Genomic DNA, 11,307 nt, shown 5'->3' with positions numbered 1-11,307 from the left:
CGATGATTGTTGAATGATCACCATTCATTTTCTATCTTCAATTCAATATTATCAATTTGGTATAGCAGAAATTGCAAGTTGTAACCTCAAATGGAAAAAAAGAAAAAGAAATTATGTTCATACGACAATGTTATGTTCTACTTTTTATTGAAGTTAAAATGGGGTTGGACCGGTTGGTATTGCCCCTTCTTTGTCTTAAAATTTTCAAATATATAGAGACTGGTTCTACTACAAACTATGTGATGTACTTTGTGAATACATTGTTTAAATACTAAAAAATAATACCCAACTAATTAAAAAGGTTAGTTTTTAAGATATACAATACCAAACTCACGTTTCTCCCTTATATGTTACAAGGAAAATAATTTTTTTGGTCTAGTATAGCTTATCAAATTTTGGATTTTTTTAGTCCATTAATTCGTAAAAATTTTGTTTTGTTGCTTTAATCTTAAATTTTTCTAGATATTTTGGTTTAACCATTGATATGACGCTAGACATGTCATAATTTTCGGTGTCATGTCAACATTCCGACAAAATATGACTAAAAGCAAAAAAAAAAAAAGAACAAAATTATTGAATCAAAACCAAACTTTAAATAATCAGTGGCTATTTTGGTACAACTGTGTGTGTGTATATATATATATATACACACCCGATGCTACAAAATTATATGGGTATGCAGTCATATCTATAGAAGTAATTGTATATAGTGGTATAACAATGACGTGTCATTAATGTGGTCATGAGTTCAGTCTGTGCGTTTTGGAGACCGACTAAAACATGTGTTTCCATAGGCGAAATTCACGATCTAAAGGCAGATAAATAGAAAGGCAGGTGGCTCTCTCGCATGTTTGCTTCACGCAAGCATCTAATGGGGTTTGCTTCATCGCGTGGCTTCTAAGTCTTCATTTAGTGTTTAAAATCCCCTCTTCCCAAAAACAGCATATACCACCAAACCCTAATTAAATCCAACTAAATTTAATTTATATACACTCCCAAATCCCATCTCTTTCTTCATCAGCCCGTGTTCTCGGAAGATCAACTGCCCTTTTCAAAAAAACCCTAACCATGTTATCATTTAATTGCTGTGACAGTTTTCGTTGATCAGTTGGTGTTTGGGATCACATAGTCTTGCAAGATGAGTACAGAAAATATTCCTAGCAGTAGCACGGCAGCAGGGGGTGGAGGAAGCAGCGGAGGAGGGGGTGGAGGTGGCGGCGGCTGTGGACCTTGTGGAGCATGCAAGTTCTTGAGGAGGAAGTGCGTGGCAGGGTGCATATTTGCGCCATATTTCGACTCGGAGCAAGGGGCGGCTCATTTTGCGGCGGTGCACAAGGTGTTTGGCGCCAGTAATGTGTCGAAGCTACTGCATCGCATCCCGGTACACAAGCGGCTCGACTCGGTTATTACCATTTGTTACGAGGCTCAAGCCCGGCTCCGGGACCCTGTTTTTGGCTGTGTTGCTCATATCTTTGCTCTTCAACAACAGGTAATTCACTATAGATTAAATCATCAAACGATTCACAAAAATTCGATCTTTTTCACGAAACAACTGTACAATTAATCCTGCTAGGTAGCTTGGTTAAAATGACAGTCAAAATTTTGTTAGTACTAGGAAGATTGACGATGGGTTCGATGAGTACCATGAACAGTTAATAGCTTTCTTAGTGCTTGGTTTATTCTTAAAGATCTGACTCATCGGAGTTGGTGAACTAAATACAACCCTTGAGTTCTCTCTTCTTCAGTTTCATGTCTTCTACCGTTCTATTCCTAAATCTCCTACCCTTCAAAATCGCATTAATATTTAATCCAAATCTCTTATTCTTACTCAATTACAACGATTTTTCTAGCTATAAACACCGAGAGTCAGTAAAGTTTTCTCAATCTGGATCTGGACAAGTATTATAATAAAATTATATCGAAAATCTTTTGAAGGTATATATGGGTTTCTTGGATAAAATAGTGTCGATTCTTAAATGACTTGTTAACTTCTAAAGGTTAATCACCTAATCTAGTCTCTTTTTTTTTTCTTTTTTGCAAACAACATCGGAAATTTAAAAATAGGGATTTGAGTTTGATTATTGAGTTGTCATTGAGTAACTCCTAAGTTTTGAGTTGGCTGCATCTTAAATTTTCTTCAGCCATTTAGAGAATACTTTTCAATTTCAAACAATTTGTTTAGAACGATTCTAATATTTAAGCCACACATCCATTTCTACATATATACATCTCCAAAATTATTTCATATCTTAACATATAATATATGTAAAACAAGGACTAAAATATGGGGTGCTTTTTTTTTTTTAAATAAAAAAAACTTTTTATCACAAACGTTAGATTGCACAGAAATTTGTACTACGTAGTTTTTCTTTGTTCGTACTCACAGATCGATGTTAGAATATTATGTAGGGTTTGTGGTATTGTGGACCATGATGTGGTGCATGGGGGGAACAGTTACGTGCTTTGCTGAAATCAAGAAACCTGATTCTGGTTGATTAATTTGTAATGTGGTGGCGTCTGTTACAGTGTGTGTGTGTGTGTTCACATATATATAATTATAATTATATTATATTTGCTGTTATTAAGGAATTGGTCGGGAGTTTTTGTGTAACGCTTAGGGAAGAGCTGGGTTCCTTTGTCCAAATATTGCAGCTTTTTGGGTAATGCTGTTATTTCCTGAAGTGTTAAACTTCATTTTTTATTAATCTTCTTGATCAACAGATTCTCAACATAATATTAATATACGAATCTTTTCTTAAATAAATATAATGGTTTTTAGATTTTTGAATTTGGAAGCGACGAGTACCTCTGCTCGTTTTAGTGAAATTTGGCATTTTTTTTCAAAACGGATTTTACTTTATTCCAGTACGTTTTTATAATATATTAATTTGCCACTGTAACAATATTTAAAATGATCTTCACGTACAGTAGATTGTTTCAACTCTCTGTCCAGTTGCTTTAAACAGAAGCCATGCATGTCTCCTCACTTTATTTTGCTTGTTTTCACAAGCAATTGTCTAATATTTTCAAATTTTTGATTATATTTTATGCATGTTATATTATTTATCTTCATGTATATATATACAATTATTTATACAAAACTGATTTTTTTGTAGTTCGAGTCTACGGAAAAAAATATGTTGCCAAAATAAATCCGAGCAGTTCATTGATATTTATCGTATTTAATTTCACATATTCAAATAAATATTAATTGTTTCCGACATTTACAGGTGGTGATCTTACAAGCGGAACTCTCCTACCTGCAAGCGCACCTAGCCACCCTCGAGCTCCCAGCTCCACCACCGCAGCCACCTCCGCTTCTCTTGCCTCCAGCTCTCTCTATATCGGACTTACCCACATCTTCAATAGCCTCTGCAACATACGACTTATCCTCGCTATTCGATCCAACGATGATGAACCCATGGAATTCCCTCCAACAGCAGCGGCAGCAGATCGGCCTACGTCAGTTTTCATCCGCCGCCATTGGATCATCTCCGGAGCTACCTTCATCTGACTTCGCCGCTGGAGGAGGCGGGGATCTTCAAGAAGTAGCTCGTGAGTTCCTTAATAGACATGCAAATCCGACAATAACTTGCAGAAACCATGCCTCAACTATGCCACCACAGCCCAGATAAAATTAATAATTTTAAAAAAACTGACTCCAATATCAGATTATTAACTTTATTAGCAGACCTTAATCTTCGAGAGAATTAATTTCTTTTTGTGTCTCTTTCTGCATGATGGCCGAGAGAGATCGATTTATGGATCTTAATTTCTGCTAGTACTAGTATGTACGTATATTTTTCTTGTTTATTAAACCCTTTTGCATGTCTAATAGGATTTTACTTAACCTCGTTCTTTGATATTTTGCTCTCTTAAAAATAAAAATTATGCATGAAATTTTAATAAATATAAAATGAGGCTATTACAATGCTTTGCATATCTTTGGGATTAGAGTAGATTTTCCTTTAAATTTTTTCAGGTTCTATCGCATATATAATTAAGTCCCCGTGCCTTGTCAAATCGTTCAAAAATACTATATTTAAAATTGTAAATATATGTATCTAACTAATCAACTAATAAACTTTATTAAAAAAAATCTACTAATAAATTCAGTCAATTAAAATGTTTCATTGAGGCCAAACTTCAATTACATACAGCTCAGTTTATAATTTGGATTTACTATAGCCTATTTTAAGCCTATAGAGCTGTTAAAATGAGAGAGATTTGCCTAGCATCACATAATAGGTTGATTAGGGTGATAATTTGTCCGTATGTCCAAATGACGTCCCGCCACACCTAACATAAATAAAAACTGGCTAGACCCGCTAGATTGATTGCACCACCCGCCAAATAGGCGAATTGAGTCGACAATTTTCCAACGTCTCGCCAAATGACAAGTTGTCACAATTGACGAACTAGCCCGCTCCACTAGCCTGTTTTGACAGCTCTAATGCAGATCATATTAATGAATTTGTTGATTAAGTAGTTTGCATTACCTTATAATAATTACTATTGTTATTTTAAAAGTAAACGGCCCAATAACAATGCATGACGCGTAAGAGCCCAACAGTGAAAATATTTAGGCCTTTGAGCGCGTGCTTTCAAAACACAGGCCTGTTAATACAACGGGACTGGAGTCCCTAAATCTGCGACCACTGTTCAAGGAGCCTTCGGTTCAAGTTCAATCCCTGCTTGGATTCACAGAATCTCGAAATTATTTCGAGTTTCCCCCAACTATTATCCAGTTATAATTGTATGTAACCAATTTGATTTCCAATAATTTTATAAATATAATTATAATTATATAGTAAAACTTCTATAAATTAATATCTCTCTAATATGATATAATTTATAAGTTTCGACTCGAGCCAATGTGCTAAATTAATAATTTTGATAAATCGGCTTCTTCTTCTCCTTCTTTTTATACAGTGAATTTTATTTAATCAATCAATATAATGAATGTTATTTAATAATTAAAAACGTTGAAGCACCTCACTCAAAATCAAATCTTTACATCTAAGCACGAGTTTAAACATCACTAGCTATATTAGTTACCAAAGGAATCGGGATTAATTAACACGAGTTACACTTCTAGGTTGTGGTTCCAAGTATTGTTATATAAATGTCCATTTCCATTGAATTGTTGGGTTTTCTGACCTATCGACTATAAAATCAAAACGAAATTGAACTTAAATTATGTTTTTTTCTCAGAAGATTTCTACTTACTTTTTAAAAATTTTATTGGGAAATAAAAAAGATGAGTATGTCTCTTGTGAGATGGTCTCACGAAGCTTTATCTGTGAGACGGGTCGACCCTACCGATATTCACAATAAAAAGTAATACTTTTAGCATAAAAAGTAGTATTTTTTCATGGATGACCTAAATAAGAGATCCGTCTCATAAAATACGATCCGTGAGACTGTCTCACACAAATTTTTGCCAAAAAAGATTGACATGATATTACGTAATTGCAATTTGCAGTAGTCAATGTAACAATATATTATTGTTTGTTCGACTATAAAAATTTTTCAAGGTGGTTCGCTATTTATATGGACTGTTTTTGTGCAACTATATATATTTATGAATTTCCGGTTTTAAAAAATATAAAAACGAAACCGAAAGTTCACATATCCTAAAAGTTTCTTTAATCTTTGAATTTAAAAAAATATATCATATCCGACATTTATTGCATTGACTCTAATCACTCAATGGTTTACATGTGAAGACAAATTAAACCTAATCCATCTTCTCTTTCTCGGTTTAATTTTCTTTATATATATATATATATATAGGTACGATATTTTTGTGACTATGTGTGTATATTTATTTATAATTAAATACCCACAAAATGATATAATTAATACAGTACTAAACTATTTTTTATTCGGCTATTTTATGATTTCTATCATTTGTTGACTCCTATAAATCAATACTTTAAAGATGTAAGGATTTATTAAAAAAAGTTGAAAACTGGTTAGTGATGATCAATTAGTACAAATGTAGATCTAGTCTATCACAACAATGTCGGAAAAAAGATTTGAAATTTAAAAATATTATTCACTTTTCAAAGTGACTTTATTATTGATCATCAAACGTCCTCTGATAATTAAATCGAGCAGAAGTTGAAATAATAAATTCTCGATCGTGCAGAAGTTTCGGAATTGTACAAATAGGTAGGATCCTTTGATTTTCGTTCGAAATAATTTAAAGTATCTGGTTCAAATATACGTTATTAATTAATGGCCTTGAACTATGTGGTACTATTTTCACCTGCGGGAATGGACTATTGTGATTTGGCATAGCCAGTCATCCTCTCAAATGAAAATATATGTAATTTTATATGATTTTTTTTCGAAAAATATAAATTTTGTGCTTTCCAAAATTACAATACAATCATATGAGCTTCACAACAAACTTAAAAAAAAAAAAAAAAAAAACCCGACCTAAATAGCATTAGATTTGGTTCATATAACAATAATTGAATTTGCTGAGAGAGTAACTGAAATATAAAGTTTGAACGGTTTAAAATTTTTAAGTTGTAATATCATTATCATCGATTATAATATTTGATAAAATATCAAATATTTGATCCTACAATAATTAAGCATCTTTAACTCAAAGAGGCACACAAAACCGCTGGATCTGCCAATCCAACAAGGGATAAACCGTTGACATTTTTCACCATTAATACCTTACGGGAAAGATAAAGGGACATATAACCCTTATAATAACAGAAGAAGAAGAAGAAGACTCACAATAAATTACCAATTAATTAAATCTAGTAGGTGGAGAGATGACTAAAATGATTCCAAATCAATCACTATCCATCACGTGTTGACCTCTATTTTGGTCGGCCCTTGTTTTGCCATTACACATGACAAGTGTATTTAATTAATCCCAAGTTGTAACCCTAGCACGGATTGGTCTTCAACCAAAAGGATAAGTACATGGGGAGCAACAATTTCATTTCAAGCCCCCTTAATTCGACCAAATGCGACTTCCAATAAAGTTAGAAGAACGTGGCCAGTTATATACATACATGGTTGTTTCATACATTCGTTTGTGACAAGTTCGGTGGCGAGGTTTTGGAGTTATTGGTTATGGTGATCGATCGAGTTCAAGCACAATTAAATCTAGGAGACCTAAATTTGAGATTTTATCTTGGATATTACAGTTGATCATAGCTAGTCGAAGAAAAATCTAATATGTTTCGAGTAATCAAATGTAGGTGAAATGAAAGCAATACAATATTGTGATTTTTAAATATATTCGAGTTCGAGTCCGATACTAATGACAAGAATAAAAATTCTTGCTATGGATTCCAAGCATTAGTTGCACATCACATGAAAGCAATAGTGTCGTTTTTAGTGGTCCACATTCGCGCTATTGATTAGCTTAATAAATTTTTAAATAGGGATAGAGGTGATTTGAAGATAAGCATTACAATTAACCCTTGTCGCACAAGTCCCAAAGTTTCTTTTAGTTAAAAATTTGTCATGTTCTTTTCCTACAATTTTTTTTTTAAATTCTATTTAAAGTGAATGCCATAAAAATGTTCCATCGAGGCATGGATATCGAGTAGGACCGATTATTTTTAATGACCCGCATTACGTATCTATATATATGTATCTATATATAAAAGTACGTATGAAGGGAATGAAATCATGTGCTCCATATTGTGTTAAATAATATATATATATATATATAGATGGAGTATGGATTTCATCCAAACAAAGGGTTTGAGAATGATTGCTATTACCTAAAATGTGTAGATAAATTATGAGGAGTAGGTATCTTGTGAGACGATCTCACGAATCTTTATCTGTGAGATAGGTCAACCTTACTGATATTTACAATAAAAAGTAATACTCTTAACATAAAAAATAAAAAAAAATTATGGATAACCAAAATAAGATATATCTCTCACAAAATACGACTCGTGAGACCGTCTCACACAAGTTTTTGCTAATTATGAGATATAAATGAGTTGAACCGAGTAAAAATATTATATATTTCTTAAATGTAAGTTCGAACTTGAATTTTTCTTTATCTGACCTAAAACATGAATATGTTATATTTTGAGCTTGATTTGGGTTTGACCAAGAGTTTTAATCCGAATCCTCTTCTTCATCATGTCCAAACTTAATTATCGAGATTTATTAATCAATTCATACTTGAACCTGGGCTAGAGGCGCCTCTAGCACACGTATTTTATTTATATTTATAAAATATTAATTGAATTTCGCAATTTAATTGGATAAAAGAAAGGGAGTAGTATAATTTATGAGAAATTAAAGAATAAGGAGTGGGCAAGTAAGTTCACTAGAAAATTATTTCTAATACATTAATTATTAATAATGTTTCAAATACAATTTACGTACCAAGAAAATCAATCAACTACTTTTGCATTTAAACTAAGAGTATAAACTAATCGAAATCAGTCGAATATTAGTAATTATTTAATGTTCAAATTAAATATATTCGAGCTTGATTCACAACTCGAAAAATTTAATTTTTTGGCTCGAATTTGGCTCAGAATGTTCGAACTTATCCGCAACTTGTTCGAATTAGCGTTCAAAACTAGTAATATCTGAAAGGATCCAAATGTATATAATATAATATATGAAATATAACTATAATAATAAAATATTAAGATTTGTGAGTTATCGAAAAAATTATTTACTGGAGTTCGAATTTTTTTATAAAAAAAAAGTTTCGATTTTGGATAAATTCAATAACTTGGAACGTTTACTGAGCTAATACTACCCCAAATTTTGTCTTTCAATTTAGCGACGCATAAAAAAGGGTTAGGCCGTCAAAGGGGAGTGTACAACTAGGTCTGCGCCCAATGACTCGTTGACCTGAGATAAATATCTTTAACTTCCCTAGAAATGAAAATAATAAACTAATTAAGGGTAAAAGGAGTTTCATTGATGTTTCAATTTGTTAATTATCGACCACTAATCATCCGCATAATTTTTTTTTTTCAGATGTCTTACATAATACCTATATTAGTTCATTGACTATATATTGACTTATATATATATTATAAATTTAATTTTTAAGCCTATTATTCAAAATTTTGATGGCAAATAAGTTATATATTTACAATATATCGAAATAGACATTATTTTTCAAGATTTATTATTATGAAATAAAGAAAAGTAATTGGCAGAAAAGACAAAATAGATAGCAATAATTAGTGGTGTGTGGTGCCAGGGAAGTAGCTAGAGAGATACATAGATCGCCCTTCAGACACGGGCTGCACCCCTCTGGCCTCCGTTGTGTTTTGTGAATTTTTGGACCTATTTACTCCAATTCCCAATGATTCCCATATGCATTGTTCCCTAATTTTTCGATAATACGGTGAAATTTATCATCTATTAAATATCATATTTAAAATAAGAAAATGAAAACAATATTTTTCTAGCATCTCAATTTCTTGTCGTTTTGTCCTCTTTGAACTACAAAACGACATCTCTTCCTCATGATCATGCCAGCAGACCCACATAAAATAAGAGGGGAATGGTCAAAGGCATGAGTAATTACCATCTCTGGTCTCATATTGACTTTGGATACATCTCTCCCCCACCAATTAATTTTGATATGTTTTCAGTTTAATGTTGGACTGCAACTCCACCTAATTCGAACAAATTGATCATTGCGCATGTGCATGTATGTGGGTGAAGTCAGTATTCAGAAATATCTGGAGTTGAGAGCTGACTACATCGTCTTGTTATTGTAATTGATACAATAAGTTTAATAATTTAAAAATATAAAATAAAAAGTGTAAAGAAAACAAAGGAACAAGTACTGTATTTGATATTCAATACATTTAAAATCATGGATAAAAAATGAAATTGTGTTTTTCGATTCTTCTTAAAATCAAACTCATTTATTATTAAATCATTATCAAAATTTTCAACCAAATCTCATTCAAGTGGATTACTATATAATATGATAAAAACTATTTTTCCATCTTGTTACGAAGAGTTGTTTTAGCAAGTTCCATAGCTGAAAATGTTCGTTCCGTTGTTGATGTAATAGCGGTAAGAGTTAAAAAAGATGAATCAACATACCAATTAAATAAAATATATTGGATTTAAACGATGTAACTATGACGTATATAATTTTTGAACTTTAACAAATTAGAAAATTATCTGTCAATCAAATTGTAGGTTTCTGACTTATTTGTCTCACTAAAATTCAACATAATTCAGAAATAGTTGATAAATACTAAAATCTTTCATGACCAGCAACATTAAATTTATAGTGATCCAATTGAATTATCAAGTGGGCAAAGTACGAGATGAGTGACCCTCTGAGAAGTTTCTCGTAGTGCGTGTGAGTGATTACATAAGCACGTTGAAAATATCCGTGTTGGTACAGTGGAGACGATTGTTGAATCTGAGGAGTTACAAAATGGTTTAGAGCCGACCTATCTTAGTACGGTGTAGTTCGGGAACGAACCAAGCAGAAGGTGGTGGGCATGTGAAGCTCAAGGCCGAAGAGTTTAGGGAGTGATCGCTGGTACCATGAGGTTGCATGGACATGCAATGAGCAATTCTCGACAGGCTTCTAGATAAAGAAAATATAAATGAACCGATCTCAAACCAGAATAAGAGAGATTCCAAAACTGTTCAGGTATGAGATTGTACAATCGAGAAAGACTTAAGAGATATGATAAATACTACTTGTATCAAAAACAAGTTGCATCTTTTTTCGGGACATCATAACTTAAAAATTCTAATTAGTTACATATTCACCATTCGAGTTTGTGGGCGCATGGTTATTCATTCGTTTGCGTCTAATTAGATTAAGCTACGTAGACGGTAGCATAGCATGTAATTGTTTTCAGTTGAGAGGATTATTTTGTTGGAAAATTAATTGAAGATTCAGTTCTTGAATTTAATTAAATAATCATAAATTCTCAAATATTTGGGATGTTCCGTTGACTTTGTTTGGTTATTCCCAATCCTAGCTAGCTAGCTCAATAGTTAGGTTGTGCAGCTAGCCAATGGGATTCGGGCATCAAACCAACCAGCCCTATTAAATAAACAAATATATTTATGACTCCGCCGGGAATATAATTTAACATCTAGAATTAAAATAAATTTCGAATCCATGATACATGACACTTTTAAAAAAAATTACATTACATCTCTTCATATAAAATTATATTTATTATCATTTAGTGCCATATTTGTACATTAATTTGCAATATATTACACTTAGATGCTAAAAAATCATTGCATCTTTTGTTATCAATTAGTAAAGGTTTACGATGACTTCTATTACAAACA

At 32.2% G+C, this 11,307-nt stretch overlaps 1 protein-coding gene across 1 annotated transcript; it reads left to right on the top strand.

Moving 5' to 3' along the window:
* The first annotated feature begins 1,027 nt into the window (after positions 1 to 1,027).
* LOC142534617 (LOB domain-containing protein 30-like) lies at positions 1,028 to 3,833 on the top strand. Its single transcript, XM_075641475.1, has 2 exons — positions 1,028 to 1,489; positions 3,231 to 3,833. The coding sequence occupies exons 1-2, from the start codon at positions 1,139 to 1,141 to the stop codon at positions 3,633 to 3,635; spliced, it is 756 nt and encodes a 251-aa protein (XP_075497590.1). The 5' UTR covers positions 1,028 to 1,138; the 3' UTR covers positions 3,636 to 3,833.
* The last annotated feature ends 7,474 nt before the right edge of the window (positions 3,834 to 11,307 follow it).

Source organism: Primulina tabacum, unplaced genomic scaffold (genome assembly GCF_025594145.1).
Source record: "Primulina tabacum isolate GXHZ01 unplaced genomic scaffold, ASM2559414v2 Contig622, whole genome shotgun sequence".
NCBI classification, from domain to species: domain Eukaryota; kingdom Viridiplantae; phylum Streptophyta; class Magnoliopsida; order Lamiales; family Gesneriaceae; genus Primulina; species Primulina tabacum.
Note: the sequence above shows the minus strand (reverse complement) of the source record. Positions and strands in the feature narration are given on the sequence as shown.

What these genes read in the sequence shown, in the direction of transcription:
- LOC142534617 (XM_075641475.1), top strand. Translation starts at nt 1,139, where the DNA reads ATGAGTACAGAAAATATTCCTAGCAGTAGCACGGCAGCAGGGGGTGGA. An exon ending in TCTTTGCTCTTCAACAACAG is followed by an intron (nt 1,490 to 3,230) that starts GTAATTCACTAT and finishes CGACATTTACAG; the next exon opens with GTGGTGATCTTACAAGCGGA.